Genomic DNA, 18,920 nt, shown 5'->3' with positions numbered 1-18,920 from the left:
GACTGATGCCCGTTGTGTGATGATGCGTGCTGGCGTACTTCAGACTGGAATAAGTCAATGTTCGTATTGTATTAATCCTGGACATAATATGACCAATGGGGAGTTGGAGGTCGTATGGCTCTTCCGTGATGTCATGCATCTCTCGCGGCTTTGAATCAGGCGCCACGAAATAGTCTGCACAGGTTTGCGCATAGCTCAGAAACGATAGGACTTGAAGGCCCACCGAAGGCATAATTTTGAACTCCGGGGAATGATCTTGAAAAGACGATTATTTCGGTTCAAAATCTCATTTAAATCTGAGATACCCCTTTCCATAATAATTACCAACAATCGCGCCTACGAACATCGCGATGCGAATAATCGCTCTACAAATGCTAGCGTTTTCGAACATCTCGGTGTGCGCATTTGCCTACGAACAATCTGCCTTACGTTCATCGGTCGCAGGTTCATTTCTCCGTTTACCGGCTGTGCAATCACCGGCATTCATCTAACTCGAAAACTGGATACCAGTTACGTCACGCAGTGACTGGCATAATGTAAATAAATCTCAAGTTGAAATTACGTCCTTGACTAATCAGTAAACCATCATACGGTTTCCTACGCAAACGACAGTCGCGGTAGAAGGGCGGCGCTGCGCTGCGTGGCCGGGATTATTGATGCAGAGTGGGTTTTCGTGAGGCATTAGGTGTATGGTTCTGCCGTGTTGGATTGAAGTTCTTAATGTTAGTGTTGCCCTGATTGCGCTTTTCCCCACTAGTCGGCCAAGGGCACCAGTTCTGACAGCGAGAACATTCCCCGGCATAGTTACATCGCCCTGACCGGTGTGACCTACCCACATTGTTCAAAAAGATTATTTCCACTTGCAGATAGTGAAATACCCTGCGTAGTGACAGTATCAGCTAGAATGAGTATGCTTTGGGTAAACCATTTTTATAGGAACCAGCATTGTGTGCTAAAAATGTGTGCATATATCCCAAGGGTGAGTTCCAGTCCCAGCAGAACTTTGTTGCAGTGGGGTCCAAATGCAGAGCCTGAGGTCCGGCTTTTGGCTGCATATGTGTGTACATGTCTAATTATGAATTATTTTGGTACATTTTCAGAATAAGCCTGTGACAAGACAATGAAAACAATGCTTTCCCAGCGTCAAAGAGAGGAATTGTAAGTATAATCAATAAGTTTCCAAATTACATGTGTGTTTGTTATGAGCTATTTGTTTTCAGGAAGTACATTGCAAAGCCTTTGAACTGATGAGCTATTAAAGAGCTGTAATGGATGCAAATACTAAGGATTAGAGGGAGTAACCAGCTATTTAAGCACTGTAAGGGTTTGCTAGCACAAAATTGTGGGAAAAACATGTAACTAATGCATAAGTATGCACCAATGCTATTGCAAAGCACCCCAACATTTTTGTAGCATGTTTCTCAGTGTGCATGTTTTGCTATATTTAGCACCATATATTCTCTATTTTTCAGGAACAAAGCAATTGCTGAATACCTCAGCAGCAATGGCTATATGGAGTCCCTCGAGGCATTCAAAAGGGAAACAGATATGCCTGGAGAGATCGAAAAGAGATATATTGGGCATCTTGAGAAAAAATGGACAGCTGTTTTGAGACTCCAGAAGCGGGTAAGGCTGAAAGGAGTGATACTAGTATTGTGGCACTTAACAATGGTATGTGTGGCTCTTATCTTAGAACAGGCAATGTAAATGAAATGCCATGATGCATTGGCTTTGTCATTACCCTGATTTGACCATTCCTGGATAGACTGAAGTTATCATGTCTCAGATCCAACCAATCCACAATCCAATCACCAGCCATCTCTGTGATGATGGTGATGATCATGTGTTCATGGTATGCTGGATATTTCTGTAGTAAGATTGCATGTAGTACATAGTTATCAAACCATCTTCAATCCAGGAAGGGAACAACTAGAGGCTGGCTGCCTTGTCACAGAAAAGCACAGGCATTGGGTCAGCTGTGGATCCACCATGATATTTTGCCTTTGGATTGTGATGTGATATGATGTTTTACATTCAGAAGTCGGGCAGCAGCACACATGAATTTAATAGCAGTGCACGTTATTGATTTGCATAGTTCTCCACTAGGAGGATGAAAAATATAGGAAATGTATAGCCTTTGTTGTTGAATGTTGGCTATGTTTCATGGCATGCGCTGGCAGAACATGGAGCTGGAGAGTAAGCTGGCCGATTACGAACGTGAGGTCCTGTCCGGGGCGCCGACCCGCGCCAAACGCTCGCCGGCAGAGTGGATCCCGCGTCCGCCCGACAAGTACAGCCTGTCCGGACACCGCGCCCCTGTCACCAGGGTAAGCCCATTCTGGTCTGATATACACCCTGTTCGCACACCGCGCCCCCATCAACAAGGTAAGCCCACCCTGGCCCAATGTGCACCTTGTCCAGACACTGTGCCCCCGTCACCAGGGTAAGCCCACCCTGTTTTGATGCATACCTTGTCCGGACACTGCGCCCCCATCACCAGGGTAAGCCCACCCTGTTTTGATGCATTCCTTGTCCGGACACCGCGCCCCCGTCACCAGGGTAAGCCCACCCTGTTTTGATGCATTCCTTGTCCGGACACCGCGCCCCCGTCACCAGGGTGAGCCCACCCTGTCAGGACACCGCGCCCCCGTCACCAGGGTAAGCCCACGCTGTCAGGACACCGCGCCCCCGTCACCAGGGTAAGCCCACGCTGTCAGGACACCGCGCCCCCGTCACCAGGGTAAGCCCACGCTGTCAGGACACCGCGCCCCCGTCACCAGGGTAAGGCCACGCTGTCAGGACACCGCGCCCCCATCACCAGGGTAAGCCCACCCTGTCAGGACACCGTGCCCCGTCACCAGGGTAAGCCCACCCTGTCAGGCACCGTGCCCCCGTCGCCAGGGTAAGTCCACCCTGTCAGGACACCGTGCCCCCGTCGCCAGGGTAAGCCCACCCTGTTTTGGTGCACACCCTGTCGGGACACTGTGCCCCCGTCACCAGGGTGAGCCCACCCTGTCCGGACACCGCGCCCCCATCGCCAGGGTAAGCCCACCCTTGTCCAATGTGCGCCCTGTCCGGACACCGCGCCCCCAGCGCCAGGGTAAGCCCACCCTGTCGAGACACCGCGCCCCCGTCGCCAGGGTGAGCCCGTTCTGGCAGCTGCTGTGATCTAATTTAGACTCGCTGTCTGGATGCTGCTCTCCTGTCGCCGGTCTTGCGACTGGTTTCATCCGACACGCGCACATTGCGGGCACACTACGCACGTCATCAGGATGGGCCCCTCCTGGGGGCTGCGCCGTGCTAAGACGACAGGGCACCAGTAGATGAACTTATGCCGACAGAACAGTAAGGTCGATCACTGCGGGAACGCAAGGCAGGTGACGATCAGTGACGCACAAGGGCGGCGTGAAAGGACACTGGTTAATCAGTCATCAGATGTCAGCTCTGAGTAAGATGTTTCTTAGTCTCACCACCGCGACTGGTTATGGCTATGTGGGTGGCATTCCCTCCCCCCCCCTCCCCCCCCCTCTTCCCATTTAATATTCATTCTGGCGGGCGGTGACCAGCTTGCATTGCAGCACAGGAAAACAGAAGTTTGACGTGACAGCTAAGCCAGTGATCCAACCTATGATATTGAATGATGCTAACATGGATCGCAACTTCAGCACGCGGTCGCCGCGTAACAGGCGAAGTTTCGCAATACTTCTAGCTTCAGGTGTCGAATATGCTTGCCGCAGGCATTCAGTCCGGTGATCTTCCATCTACAGCATGATGCGTCCAGGCGAGGGCGTCCTTTTGTCCGTGGCGTCCCTGGACCGCCCTCTGCGCAGCTCGTTGAGCCAGACAATGCACCACGAATTCTGTGAATGCGCGCGTCTGGGATCCTGCATTTGTGTGGAGGAGCCCAGTGGCACGTTGTCAGGCTGGTAGCCCTCAGTGTAGTGATGGAGCGACAGTACCGTCCGATGTAAACCCGCCGCCATCCTTCGCTTGAGATAGCTCTGCCCGCTTCAGGGGTGTAACGGCCGGATATTTGAATTGGACCCGGCGGTGCATGTTTGACCTTGGCGCTGGCGGAGAGGGAGGCGAACGGTACCGGCTGGCGGTTTGAGCCGTGCCCCGCTGGTGGGCCGCCCCATCACATGTCCCGCTCCCAATATGTGCACGCCGTCCGTTGCCGCTGTTTTCGCTCCGACTCGTTCAAATCTGTTGGAAAAGGGGAGAGCACCCCGTGATCGATTCGACAAACTTTCGTTGCGTATTCGATCTCTCCGTAGCGTTTTTTTTCTTCTGTTTTTGTGGTGGCCAGTAGCATGTGGCCGGTCGTCAGAGAATGGCGATCGCTGACGAGGCCCTCAGACCGGGCGGAGGCGCGGCAGCGTCCCCGCCGTATGTCCGGCTGGGATGCTGGACGTACGGTGGTACGGCCGCGGCTTTGAGATATTCTGCTCAGGGCCCTTCGGCATCCCCATCAAACAAAAGTGAGCGGCATTGCCATGCTAGCGAGAGCAATGGCATGAACTCGATTGCTGTGTAACACAGGGCTTTTAAAATAATCAGACAATTATCGGGACCCAAGATATCCTAACCCCTCAGGACTTATCCGATGGTCACCACTGATAAGCCGCTGCTCATGCAAACACCTCGCAGTGCACGGTGTTCAAGCACTCGCGTTCCTTATCCGTGGGGCTACTGGCGGGTGGTCAGTACGAGGCGCTCTCGAAGAGAGCTCCAGTTTCACTGGGGAGGGAGCCTCCAGATGTGGCCCTCCCGCATGTCGGGGGGGGGGGGGGGGATTCATAATCCAACGCATGGCATGCTTATCGTCTGGCGTTGGATGTTGACCGGCTGCCGCGCGGCAGTGCCAGCGCTCAGCGCCAGGAGCGCCTGAACCTAGCCACTGAATGTGGAGCTTTTACAGACTGATGGCCGCCTCTTCGCCATCTAGCGACACCGGATCCGTGTTTTTGGACGCGGGATGTGAACGCATGGCGTTCAACCGTGCGTGTATGTCAGGTGCGCCACGTTTCTGCGGACAAAATTTGCAGCGTCTCTACTGGCACTCAATGTGATTCGCATCTGCTGTATTCTGTGTACTCTCAGTCATATATGCTCGGTGCGTCATATCTCTGACATCTTCCCGTGTTCGCTCGGCCGCGACGCTGGTGTCCGCCCAGCCTCATCTTGCCCGCCACCCCGCCCGTGTCCGTTCAGCCGCATCTCTCCCGCCACTCCGCCCGTGTCCGCTCAGCCGCGACGCTGGTGTCCACTCAGCCGCATTTGTCCCGCCACTCCCCCCGTGTCCGCTCAGCTGCATCCTTGACGATACTTGGTGATGTACTTAGTGATGTATGTCCCATGTACGGCAACTCTGTCGCTACTCCGGCCATGTGTCTGGTCCGCCTCATCTCTGTCACCACTCCGGCCGTGTGTCTGGTCCGCTGCATCTCTGTTACCACTCCGGTCGTGTGTCTGGTCCGCCGCATCTCTGTCGCCGCTCCTGCGCTGTGTCTGGTCCGCCGCATCTCTGCCGGCGCGCCGGTAGTGTTAATAGAGGCCGGCGCGGCGGCCGATCGCAAATCGATCAGAGCCGGGGGACGGGCCGGGCCGGTCTGGTCTGGCCGGCGCCACCACGGCCGGCGCGGTCCGCCAGCCTGTGCCGCCTGGGCTCAGAAGACCCGGCCTCAGGCGAGCGGTCCCCGAGACTCCTCGCTTAGGTCAATGTGGCTCCGCCTCGGGTCAATTGGTCCAGGCCTTAGGTCATTGGGTTCAAGCCTCAGACCAGCAGATTCTGGTCACAGACATGCAAGGGCTGCTGTCAGCTAGGCAGGAATAAGGCGGGCAGGCCCGGCCACAGATCGACGGAAGCGGCTATAGATCAACAGGCCCTGCCTCAGCTCGGCGGGCCCCACCTCAGGTTAATGGGTCTCGCCCCAGGTCAGCGGGCTCCGCCCCAGGTCAGCGAGCCCTGCCTTAGACCAGCGGGCCCCGCCTTAGGTCATCGGGCCCCGCCTCAGGTCAGCTGGCCCCGCCTCAGATCAGCGAGTCCCGCCTCAGGTCACCAGGTCCCGCCTCAGGTCAGCTGGCCCCGCCTCAGATCAACGGGTCCTGCCTCAGATCGCCAGGTCCCGCCTCAGGTCAGCGAACCCCGCCTCAGGTCAGCTGACCCCGTCTCAGGTCAGCGGACCCCGTCTCAGGTCAGCGGACCCCGCCTCAGGTCATTGGGCCTCGCCTCAGATCAGCTGGCCCCGCCTCAGGTCAACGGGTCCTGCCTCAGGTCACCAGGTCCCGTCTCAGGTCAGCGGGCCCCGCCTCAGGTCAGCGGGCCTTGCCTCAGTCAGCGGCCTCGTCTCAGGTCAGATGGCCGCCTCAGGTCAGCGGGCCCCGCCTCAGGGGGTCCGCCTCAGGTCAGCGGGCCTCGTCTCAGGTCAAGGCCCCGCCTCAGGTCAGGGCCCCGCCTCAGGTCAGCGGCCTTGCCTCAGGTCAGCGGCCTCGTCTCAGGTCGATGGCCCCGCTCAGGTCAGCGGGCCCGCCTCAGGTCAGCGGGCCCCTCCTCAGGTCACGGGCCTGTCTCAGGTCAGCGGGCCTCGTCTCAGGTCAGGCCCCGCCTCAGGTCAGGCCCGCCTCAGGTCAGCGGGCCTCGTCTCAGGTCAGATGGCCCCGTCTCAGGTCAGCGGGTCCTGCCTCAGGTCAGCGGGCCCCGCCTCAGGTCAGCGTCCTTGCCTCAGGTCAGCGGCCTCGTCTCAGGTCATGGCCCCGCCTCAGGTCAGCGGGTCCTGCTCAGGTCAGGGCCCCGCCTCAGGTCAGCGGGCCTTGCCTCAGGTCAGCGGGCCTCGTCTCAGGTCAGATGGCCCCGCCTCAGGTCAGCGGGTCCTGCCTCAGGTCACCGGGCCCCGCTTTAAATGTCCCTGGCCGCGTCAGATTTCTCCCGCTGATCGGCGTGGAGATGGCCCTGGCGGGTGCTGTGCTAAGCCGGTTGGGACCGATTTCGACCTCTTAACCTTCGGGCAAAGTGCATTTAAACGCGATGTAAGTTCCCGGAGGATCCAACTTCGGCTCCGAAGTGCTGCCATGTCCTTAGCCTTCCATTTGGGTGAAAAATATTCACTGGAGAAACCAAGTGTGTAGCATACTGTTGTCAGGAGTTAGCCATCATCGGGGCCCTCCGAAGTGTGATGGTCACCGCACTGATGATGGAAAACAGAGCTAGTGTTTTGTGTTCCGGGGATAGCGTTCGTGCTTGGGTATACGATGTCTTTGTGCTTTAACGTTGGAGGTCTTTGGCACTCATCCCAGACTATCCATAAGAGGAAAGGTATGTTTGCTTCAGGTGCTGTGAAAGACGGTAGGCTCCGCCGTTTCCCAGGTCCTTTCGTTCCTTATCTTGTACGGACCGCCAAGGCATGTGAAGGAGACGGATGGACCAATAATGCGCGTTCATGAATGAATGCATGGTATTGTACAGTTCTGTGCTAACTAAAATCCTAGCAAAGGCCATTTGGTGCCAAAATGTTCACTGCTGATCATTTTTATGTGCATAAACGATGGATGGAAGCAAGCCAACAAATGTTTTGATTCAATTACGTGTATATTTCATCGCGCAAGCTTCATATAATAAACATGGCATGGACCTTGCCACTGCTTTTTTACTTGCGTGTTCCCTCCGCATTTGAATTGCAGCTCATGATCCTTGTATTTCAAGTGTTGGCCATTCGTGTTCCATTGCAGTCCATTGTTCTGTGATGAGACCAATCGAACCATTATGTTCCCACCCCAACGATGTATCTACCCCTTATTGCCACCTCTCCCCTAGACCCGGGGCTTACCAAAGAGGACCTGAGAGTGGTGCCGCCGGCCGGGCGTAGTTCGAGCTCGGCGGCCCGGTGACGTGTGCGGGGGACGCTTCGGCGGAGACGAGGCGAGGCCGCACCCGTGCGGGGTCCGACAGCGGTCCGGGCGGGGCCGATCCCGTTCTGGGCGATGTCGCGGGGTGTGCGGTGGTGCCTGAGTCGGCGGGTGGGACGCCCGGTCCGTGTTCGGGCCAGCGGCCCGCCAAGACCGGGCCCCGCCCCCGCCAGACGACAGCGGCGGTCATGTCAGGTCGATATGTTGACCGGCCGGCTGGATCGATGGAGGCGGCTCATGACCCTGACCGACAGCCGGCCGGTTGGGCTGGAACACGGGAGGACGGCTCGCAACCGACGCCGACACATGCACCGGCGCGGGGATCGACGCGCAGGTGGACGCATTGAACGGACAGATAGACATCTCATCAGACAATTACAGGCGGAGACAGACCGGCAGAGACCGAGAGGCAGCGGAAGAGGCTGGCCACAATGTCTCGGACGGGAGCTGCGCCGCCCACCGGCGTCGCCATCGATCGCAGCCCATTACCATGGCCGTCGCGCTCATGACGGGGCGGGCGGCGGTGATGAACTGTGCGAGTCGGGCTTGGTAATACACCGCCGCCGGCTTCGCAGAATTGGCTGCGGTCGCCGTGGCTCCTCCGTCCGGAAATTGAGCTCGGCGCGGGGTCGGGTTGGGACTGGTGTTCTGTGCCTCCCGCTCTGGGTCCACGGTGGGTCGGGTAGTCCGTGAGAGCTCCGGTCGAGCTGGGACTGGTGTCCTGTGCCTTCCGCTCCGGCTCTGCTGCGGGCCGGGTAGTCCGGGAGAGCTCGGATCGGGTGTGGGACTGGTGCCCTGTGCCTTCCGCTCCGGCTCTGCTGCGGGCCGGGTAGTCCGGGAGAGCCCGGATCGGGTGTGGGACTGGTGCTCTGTGCCTCCCGCTCTGGGTCCGCTGCGGGCCGGGTAGTCCGCGAGAGCTCGGATCGGGTGTGGAACGGTTGTCCCGTGCCTTCCGCTCCGGGTCTGCTGTGAGTCGGGTAGTCCGTGAGAGCTTTTACCCCGGGTCGGGTTGGGACGGGGTTGTCGCCTCCCCTGGTCTGTCGCGGGCGCTGGTTCCTCTGCGTTACCGCTGGCCGCTGAGCGGAGGCACTCCCCATCGCCGTCTGTGTGTGGGTGCGTGGCCTCGCTGTGACGGCCCGGCGGGAGCTAGACACGCAGAGCCCGCCGCTGTCCGTCTCGCCGCCGGTCCGGGCGGCCGCCGGCGGTTACCTGGGCCGCGGTGGCGTCTCCGGCTGCGCCGCGGCCGCCCCCCGGGAGCCAGCCGGCCGCTTCTGGCTGTGACAGTCGTCTGTGTGTCCATTAGCGGCGGCCGTCTCCGGGGAGTGGCCGCGGATCGCGCCTCGGGGCGGGGCAGCGCCGCCGCCTCCGTGTCGGGCGTGACCGGCGGCCGGAGCTGGGCCAGCCGGACGGTCGCCGCGCAGACCTGATGGTCGTAGGCGCGGACCGGCAGGGTGAGCTCGTGCGGGACACTGAGGACGTGATAACTGTTTGCTGCCGTCCCCGGGGTTATTTGCCGTCTGGTAAGATCGATGAGATCGAGCACTTTTGCAAGATCGCCGCCGTGTTTGCCATAGTTTGCGTACTAATGGAGCTTTGTGTGCTCTACCTTGGGACGACGTTTGGAAGACGCACCCTGGGATGTTGTTATCCTACATCAATGCCAAAGGACAGTCGAAGCTGAAAGCAAGGCATGCTTTGTGCAGGCTGAATGGCATGTGGCTTTATTTGCTGGGCCTGGGATCGTTTCACCAAAAGGGGTTGGGCAAATCCAGTCTTGAAATCAGTTTTTTCCATGCATTGTTCTCGTATCAGTGTTACTGGTAACGCATCGCTGCGTTGATAACTGGCCGTCATGTCCAGCGAGTCTCATCTTATGTCTTAGATAGAGGTCAAACACTGAACCGCACGAATTCGTCCGGCACCAACGTGCATTTCAGGAATTGTGCCACGATAGCGTGCATTTTTCATATCGCGTGAGCAAACAATCCGGCCGATAGAATATACGCCACCGCAAGCAAAAGCATGATAAAATAAATTTGAAATGGGGCGCCTATGTAGTAAACTCGTCCAAAGTGAGTGCTCCCACCCGTGTAATCCTCAGACATTCACGTTTGTCACCCATCCGTCACTGTCCGGGGACGTTCAGCGCCAGTACGAGTTTGTTGATAGCGTCTGTGTCGTGTCCAGGTTGCTGTGACGTCACTGCGGGACCTGCATTTCCCGTAATGTTTTAGTGCCGGAGCAAGCCCCCATACAAAGTTGTTCTGACCTCGATTCATTCCATTTAGAAGGTGTCTGAAGATCGTTGAGAATGGCGGACGGTTGCTGTGTCTTTTCCTTTCCAGCGCGATGCGCAATAACTCGTTTTTCTTCGGAATCTGAGGTCTTCAGTTCTAGTTAAAGGTTACGGAAGGCAAAAATCACAACTGCATCAACTGCCACGTCTCACGACGCCGTGATTTATTATATTTCCGGCAAGTTGGTCCTTCTGCTCATTTAGCACTCTCGTCTAAACAGCAAGATCTTTTCATTTGAGGATCTTTAACTAGCAGGATCTTTTCAGGTCAGATTCTGTAGGACCAAACAGTCCGAGTCCGAAAATCCATGCCATTGCCCCTTTTGCCCGCTCATGTTCTTGATTTCCTGGCGGTCTGGAAGGTGACAAGCGTCGGCGATCGTCAGAGAAGCGGTTTCGTGACGCACGTGCTGTGTCTTCTAAAATATACTCGAGGCTTTGTGCGGGCTGGCTGAGAAAAAAAGTCCGCATGGCCTGCCACGAACACGGTCAGGCTAGGCATGTTTACACTGTCCCAGCGGCCGTTCACGTGTGGCCGGCGCTAGACCGTGACACATGCCGCGTGACTGAGGCGGGGGCCGTCCTGTGCGCCGGCTGATGCCGATGTCGCTGCCGCCGTTGTCGCCAGGTGCTGCTGCACCCCGTCTACAGCCTGCTGGTGTCGGCCAGCGAGGACGCCACCATCAAGGTGTGGGACTACGAGAGCGGCGACTACGAACGCACGCTCAAGGGTCACACGGACAGCGTACAGGACATCGCCCTGGACCACACGGGCAGCTTTCTGGGTACGTGCCACCGGCCGCTCCTGACCTATGACCTGTGGCCCGAGGTCATGATCAGTGACCTGTGACCCGAGGTCGTGACCTGTGATCCCTGACTGGTGACTCGTGGCCGGCGCTTGCGACTTGTCCGCCGTCGGCTCCCCTCGTGCCCTCGGAGCCCGGTCTGTGCCGTGGAGAGGCGGACGTCTGGTACCCCCTCGTGCCCGCCGGCCCGTCTGCACCGTGGGGAGTCGGGCGTCTGGTACCCTCCTCGTGCCCCCGGATCCCGCCTGTACCGTGGGGGAGGCGGACGTCTGGTACCCTCCTCGTGCCCCCGGATCCCGGCCTGTACCGTGGGGGAGGCGGACGTGCGGTACCCTCCTCGTGCCCCCGGATCCCGGCCTGTACCGTGGGGGAGGCGGACGTGCGGTACCCTCCTCGTGCCCCGGATCCCGGCCTGTACCGTGGGGGAGGCGGACGTGCGTACCCTCCTCTCGTGCCCCCATCCCGGCCTGTACCGTGGGGGAGGCGGACGTGCGGTACCCTCCTCGCGCCCCCGGATCCCGGCCTGTACCGTGGGGAGGCGGACGTGCGGTACCCTCGTGCCCCCGGATCCCGGCCTGTACCGTGTGGGGGAGGCGACGTGCGGTACCCTCCTCGCGCCCCCGGATCCCGGCCTGTACCATGGGGGAGGCGGACGTGCGGTACCCTCCTCGCGCCCCCGGATCCCGGCCTGTACCGTGGGGGAGGCGGACGTGCGGTCCCGAGACAGCTGGGCGTGACCAGTTTCACATCAGCATGAAGTGGAAGACCGTTTTGGCTGGGGGAGTGTGCACGGTTGTGCTGAATATCCCCGACACGTGGTTCTGCGCGAGCGGCGGGGCTGACAGAGTGGCGTCCGCGCCAGGCCGGAGCGTGGCTGGTGTCCGCCTGCGGCTCCGGCGCTGACCTGCGGCCTGGCCGCCTGACCCAGCGCTGCGTCACTCATCGGACCGGCCGGCGCTGGTGAAGTGATGATGTCGCTTCACAGGCTCCTGCCGTGCTTCACGCGGCCAGTCTCTGTCGCTGGCGCGGGTGGAGAGCGCGGGCCAGCTCGGAGCGTCATGACGCTGTTCTGAGCACCACATCAGCACCCACGTCAGAGTAGCGGAACACAAATGGCGGCCCGCGATTCAGCTGCGCCCCGGGCCTCTGACCAGCCTGCCCTGCCGTTCTTGGGTAGCCCTGCCCCTCTGCGGGCCTCGTCGCTAGCGCTGGGTAGCCAGCCCGTCCTGACGAGTTCTGGCGCGCCGCTTCATGGGCAGGCACCCAGTTGTTGAATCTGAATGGGCCCCGCGTCGCTCTGGCCGTAACTCCTGAGTTTTCTGCGATAACTCGCGAGTTTCCGGACGGCGCCTGAAGTTGGCCGAGCTCGGTATAGATTGCGCGGCACAGTTTCACCATTAATCACCCTTTCCGCGGAGCCGCCAGCCCACCGAACCGATAGGGCTGAAATTGCCGTCCGACGTTCAATAACGCTCAATTGTCGGACCGCGGTACAGGCCCGTAGTCGACCGGAGGCGACCAGGTGTTTGGCCGAGGCGGGCTCGGCACGTCCGCGGCACAGGTCCCGTCCGGCGGGGTTGGGTCTCGCGGGCGATCACTGCCCCCCCCCCCCCCCCCCAGCGTTGGTTGTAATGTCACGTGCTGCCGGTTCACGGCAGGCAGGCCGTAAGCGCTCACGTGAAGCTGTGCCCCGATCTTTCCTCGATGACGTGAAACTTGAATGCTCCTGTTTACAAACTGCACCTGTGCGTGAGCGCCTGTGGCCTGACGCCGCTGAACGGGTTGGCCCGTGCGCGCAGTGTCGTGCAGTGCCGACATGTCGGGTGCGTGGGCGCCTGTGGCCTCTCGCCGCTGAACGGGTCGGCCCGTGCGCGCAGTGTCGTGCAGTGCCGACATGTCGGGTGCGTGGGCGCCTGTGGCCTGACGCCGCTGAACGGGTTGGCCCGTGCGCGCAGTGTCGTGCAGTGCCGACATGTCGGGTGCGTGGGCGCCTGTGGCCTGACGCCGCTGAACGGGTCGGCCCGTGCGCGCAGTGTCGTGCAGTGCCGACATGTCGGTCAAGCTGTGGAGCTTCAGCGGCCACTACGAGTGCATCAAGACCATGCACGGCCACGACCACAACGTGTCGAGCGTGACCTTCCTGCCGGCCGGCGACTTCATCGTCAGCTCGTCCCGCGACAAGGTCATCAAAATGTGGGAAGTGGCCACCGGGTGAGAGCCGGAGCAACGACCGTTCCTTGTCACGGGAGATGTTACTGGGTGACGGCCTGGGCGGGGCGTCCCCCTCCACGTCCCATTGGAGGTGTTCCTATGTGACGGCCTGGGCGGGGCGTCCCCCTCCACGTCCCATTGGAGGTGTTTCCTATGTGACGGCCTGGGCGGGGTGTCACCTTTCCATGTAACGGGGGGGGGGGGACTGCTACGGGCGAGGGGCCGGGGGCAGGGCGCCGGCGCCGGCCGATAAGTCGTCGGCCGGCCTCATATCCCGTTAGCCGGTGGTCGTTGCTGGGATGGCGGCGGCCGCGCGCCTGAAGACCGGCAGTTCCGGCCGGGACTTATCGCAGCCATCGCGGTTCGGCCGCCGAATCTGCGGAAAGCCAGCCGAAGCCCTGAGCGGCTTTGTGAAATGGACCCAGCTCCTGTGTCGTGCTCTCCCGGCCGTGAAAGGCCACTGTTCGGGTTACGGCTTGGGGACGCGATCAAGGTGTTGACATTCGGGTCTTTATAAAGACAGTGTGCTCGTATGGGGAGATGTGTTAGTCAGAAGCTGAACGTTAAGTGAGTCCGTTGTTTTCTCTTCGTTGGGAACGTCGTGCTTCTGAACATGTCCAAGGGACGGTCTGAGCCGCAGCCAGCCACCCGTTGGCGGCGTCCTGTCCGTCGCCGCCGGCGCTGACCCCCACCCGGCCGCAGGTACTGCGTGCGCACGTTCGCGGGCCACCGTGAGTGGGTGCGCATGGTGCGCGTGCACCCGGACGGCCAGCTGATGGCGTCTTGCTCCAACGACCAGACGGTCCGCGTGTGGCTCATCAACACCAAGGAGTGCAAGGTGAGGGCGCCGGCGGAGGCCGGGGCGGCCCCGCTCCGCTGCTGCGGCGCGGGCCGGGCCGCCGGTACCGCAGCAGGGCTGCAGCGGATCAATGTGGCGCGCCGTGACGGCGTCTGGCTCGGGCTCGGCCGTGAAGAATGACGGCCGGACGGCGGCCCGGCGGCACTGTTCTATTTTCACGGGCCCGGACCGTATTCAGGCCGTGCCTGGAAGTTTGAATATTCCGAGCTTTTCGCTTCCGCTCGTCGCGCCCGTCATGCCGCTGAATTTGTGGCTGGCCTGTCAACGGGTGGTAATCGAGATTTCCCGAGAGAGGACGGGCTAATTTGTTCCAGCTGTCGGCGCGAGGCGGCGCCGGAAGCCTCCAGAGGCGACCGTTTTCGATTCAACGCGCTTACGGTCCCGTGCGGTCCCGTGTTATGTCGGGCTGTCCCACCGCTGTCAGCTCCGGCATGCTCTCTCCCCTGGGGTGAATGATTACATGTGTTCGTGTTGCCGTCTGCACGACCAGAACAAACATGCTGCCAACGGGCAGGGATGTTTCTGTATTTGTGAAATGAGCGTTGGTTCTTTCCTTTATCGAAAATCAGGACGTGCCTAATGCGCTACTGACCCCAGGCACGTGCCGCATCGCGTCGAAATTCCACGTGTTTTGAAACGAATTAAAATTCAGCTGTGTTTGGTGATGTATGGAATGGACGTTCGTGCCTTTCCTACGACATTGTGTATTTTCGTTTCCTCTATTGCTCCGTGTATGTTCCACCTACGCTTCAGTTATCTGTCGCTTGCCAAGCGCGTTTTGACTGCCCGTCACCGTGCTCGTGCCCTGCCCCTCCGAGGCGAGCTGGCGTGCCGACCGCGCTCACGTGAGCGACTCCCCCAGGTGGAGCTGCGTGATCACGAGCACGTGGTGGAATGTGTGGCCTGGGCGCCGCAGTCGGCCTGGCCGCAAATCAGCGAGGGCGCGGCCGGCGACGAGAAGAAGTCGCCGCACCACGGGCCGCTGCTGGCCTCCGGCAGCCGCGACAAGACCATCAAGGTGTGGCCTCGCCACGCGGCCGGGCAGCGTGCGCTGCGGGCCTGCGGTGACCTGTCGCAGTGACATGACACCGTGACTCCTGCACTGGCCCGGGCCCGCGTTATCCGCCGGGCACGAGCCTGGCTCCTCTACTCGCGCCCGAGGTGTAGTGCAGGGACGTTTACTCCTGATTGTGTTATTGTCTTGCTTTCGTTATTCGTTTGTTTCTTAAATTATGTGTGCAGGGCCCTCCTGTCCTGGTACACTGCTCTGCAGTTGAAAGCGTGCCCTGTGGTCCGCTGTGCGTCACGTTTGTCGTTGCCGCGGGCCTCCGCCCGGCGAGTGCGGCAGCGGGAGGCGACTGACGCCTGTCCGTCGCCGCCGCCCTCAGATCTGGGACGTCGGCTCCGGCCAGTGTCTGTTCACGCTGATCGGCCACGACAACTGGGTGCGCGGGCTGGTGTTCCACCCGGGCGGACAGTTCCTGCTGTCCGCCTCCGACGACAAGACGGTGCGCGTCTGGAGCCTCAAGGCCAGGCGCTGCCACCGCACGCTCGAGGCGCACCAGCACTTCTGCACGTCGCTAGGTGAGGGCGCACGCGCGGCGAGGCGCCGCTGCCAGCGGCCGCGGCCCTCCCTGGCTGACTGCGCCCGCTGGCTCGCTGTGTGGCGCGTCTCTTTGTGGCGCGTCTCTCGGTCTTTCGGGCGAGGTCACGTTTTGAGTTTCGGGACACGAGGCTGATGGCAATAAAAGATAGAGTGGAGAACGCCAGTTACCGTAAAACATGTAAATATACTAACAGTTGCAGGCACGTGGGCGGGCATTGATATTGAAGTTTCATCTGTGAATTGCATAGTCTGTTGAGAACAATTTCAAACTCCTGACATGTATCACCTGGACATGAACGACCCATAGGCATATTACACCAGCAGAATACTTCGTTGCCATGAGGCAGCAATGCACCGTGCAGCGTTTTCCACATGCGCAGTGCATTCCTAGACCAACGCTCTCCTCGGATACTCATAACACGAAACTATCTGAATTTTCCTCTGGCTAGACTCAGGCCTAAGAAAGCATCACACTAGATATAAAGAATGTCGATAGAGGGATTGCTAATGCTGCTGTTCGTTGCGAGCTGATTGTAACCTACAACAAATCTGAAGGATCGTTGACAGTGAAATGAGGTGTGCCTCACACGGACTGATATTAACCTCCAACAACTAATGAAGGATCACAACTAAAGTGTAACGAGGTGTGCTATACGTGGCAAACTTGAGGCAAATGTTGCTGACTTCTTCATGGTTATGAAATCAGACCGGATCCATGTCACCTAGTCGAACTTTTAAGAACAAGTTTTCCAGGGTCTCAAAACTGTTCAGAGCACGTAAAGACACCGACCCTGTGACTGACGATAAGGGAGTCGCGTCACCGTCCCCCCCCGCCCCCCCCCCCCCCACCGATGCCCATGTGCCTTTCCGACCGGCTGTGGCGGCCGGTCGTGCGCGCGTTAGTCACGTTACGCCGCGTTACACCGGCGCCTCCGCCCTGTTCCAGACATGCACGCCTCGGCTCCGTTCGTGGTCACGGGCAGCGTCGACCAGACGGTCAAGGTGTGGGAGTGCCGCTAGGCGGCCGGGGCTGCGGTTCCGGCTGGGCGGCAGTCTGACCCGACAGCACCTGTCGGTCGGCGCGCGCCGCCGCCGCCGCCGCCACTTGGTGTCGCACACCGTCCGCACGGCGTGCCGCGGTGCTTCGTTGTCGTCACGAGAGCAAAGCTTTATTCTGTTAGGCATTTTTTTTGCGAGGCCTGCGCTGCTGCCTTTTTCGGTCAGTGCGTCGTTGGTGTCGTCCACTGTGATCTGAGCTGCTCGCACGCTCCGCGCTCTAGCTCGCCGCCCTCTGAGTGGGCTCGACCGGCGCTGCTGTTGCGGCTGCCACCGAGGTCGCCCCCACCGCTCCGCTGGCGAAGCCGTCCCGCCCGCCCGCCCTTCAGGCCAGACCGGGCGGCTGCGGTCGGCCGGGGGGCACGACAGCGGACTGTGAAGGCATCTCTGCGCCGGGCGCTGATTGGCTGTGGAGTAAATCGTGTGAGCTTTTGAAGGGCAGGAATCGTGTCATCGGCCGCGCTGACGGAAGTCGCGCCGTGTGAGCGAGAGGAAGGGGCGTGTCGAGGGCTTGGAGCGGTGCGTTGCGCGCCGTCTAGGACAGGAATAGGGGAAGTGATGTGCTATGTCGTGGGCGGGGCTGACTGGGCCGCCCTAGTCACCCCGGCTCCCATGACCCGCTTGTCCAGCCGCACGCCCAAACGCCCGGCGTTGTCCGCGCAAAACCCGCTGTCTTGTTTGGGAACACTCGCGGAAATGTGCTGCGCGCCCAGTGACACCGCTGGAGCCCGGACGTGCGGCGCGGCCCTGCCGATGGCCGGCGGCCGTCGGTGGCGTCGCTGCACGCTCTCACGAGTCGTGGTGTCGGCTATTGTTTGCATAGTGATATTGGCCTGTCTCAATACGAGGGCTGCTACCGACTGACCCGTGTTTGCGGCGTCGCCGGCCGGGCCGCGGCGGCTCCCCGGCCGGTGTGGTCACCGCAGGACCGTGAGATGAGACGACACGCTACAGTCAGCGGAGCCGCCCGTCAGCCGGCCGCACAGGATCGATACGCCGGCTCGGCCGGTCGGACGCCGCAGGCCGGCCCGCGCGACGCTCTCGCCAGATCGTTTGCTCGCGAAATCAGGCCGCCGTCGTGAATTATAGAATGGAGTGGAAGCAGCAGACGACCAGCATTAATAACGAATACTGCTGGAAAACTAGGCGACTATGGGGTCATCACGAACGCGGCGATCTTGGGAAGATGTAATGGGGAGGTAAGGCGAGGTCGTCTCTAGGTGCGGCGTGGTTCGGTATAAACTGCAGCAAGACTGCCGTGGAGCCGTCCTCCACGCTCTCACAATGTTTGGCATGGCCTTGGGGCACCAGACGTGAGATTAGATCGCAAAAAGCTGACCTGCGTTTTTAGTCGTTGCTTCTTTGCCTTTGTCTGCTAGACATTCGCTTCCGACCAGAACTTTACATTCTTCAACTGTGATACATTTAAGGGGCAATATGCAGAGAATCCGCCTTCAGTGTGCATATTTACAGTGTTGTTTGTACTGAAGCATTACTTGATAGGAATTGACAAAACTGCATTTAGCTCCTGTCTTCGGCATTATGAGCTGGGGGTTCTAATGCTGACCACAATAAACCTGCAAGACGTCAGAAAGAGTTGCTTGAACGACATTGTCAATCAAGCATTTAATACAATGACAATTTTTTTTATAAAAAACGTTTAATTGGTGTCTGCAGGCGTGCTGAAATTTGGTGCGGTCAGAATAAGAGCGCCTATCTCGATGCACTGGAATGTCCTAGTTCGCGACACTGCTTCGAAGACAGACATACATTTTCCTTCTGGGAAGGGGGAGTACAACCGATTTCTGCGACATTTAAGTTACATATATTGCATGGTATGACACAGACAATACAGTTGGCGAACAGTTCTTGTCAATCGGGGAGGACTTCTCTGGGTGATGTTCGTCGCGCTTTCTGTTGCAAAATTGGACGCGTCTCATGAAATATTAATAAAAGTTCACAAGTGTCGGGGACTTCATTTTTCATGTCGCCACCTTGAGCTGTTTCGCTAGTTTCTGCGACTCATGAATCCACGACATGCGACAAATTCTGTGGCGTTCCATAGGTGGAGAGTGTCAGTGATGAGTGACTAGCTTCGGCTGCCAGCCTCCTGCCGGTCTCTGCGCGGGGCCTTCTCAGACTCGGCCGCTGAACCGCGGCCGCCAACAGGCGCTCCGCAGG

The 18,920-nt window shown here is 59.4% G+C and overlaps 1 protein-coding gene across 1 annotated transcript; it reads left to right on the top strand.

Annotated features, from left to right (window-relative positions):
• The first annotated feature begins 601 nt into the window (after positions 1–601).
• Positions 602–16,711, top strand: LOC119113029 (lissencephaly-1 homolog). The gene is made up of 10 exons (XM_037237347.1): positions 602–663; positions 1,101–1,158; positions 1,473–1,626; positions 2,181–2,327; positions 10,830–10,986; positions 13,041–13,218; positions 13,921–14,056; positions 14,940–15,095; positions 15,466–15,661; positions 16,630–16,711. Exons 2-10 carry the CDS (start codon positions 1,121–1,123, stop codon positions 16,701–16,703), a joined length of 1,236 nt encoding a protein of 411 aa, XP_037093242.1. The 5' UTR covers positions 602–663; positions 1,101–1,120; the 3' UTR covers positions 16,704–16,711.
• Positions 16,712–18,920: the final 2,209 nt, after the last annotated feature.

The sequence above is a fragment of the Pollicipes pollicipes genome, unplaced genomic scaffold (genome assembly GCF_011947565.3).
Source record: "Pollicipes pollicipes isolate AB1234 unplaced genomic scaffold, Ppol_2.1 Scaffold_7261;HRSCAF=8764_pilon_pilon_pilon, whole genome shotgun sequence".
Classification (NCBI taxonomy): Eukaryota; Metazoa; Arthropoda; class Thecostraca; order Pollicipedomorpha; family Pollicipedidae; genus Pollicipes; species Pollicipes pollicipes.
This window is presented reverse-complemented; position numbering and strand designations above follow the sequence as displayed.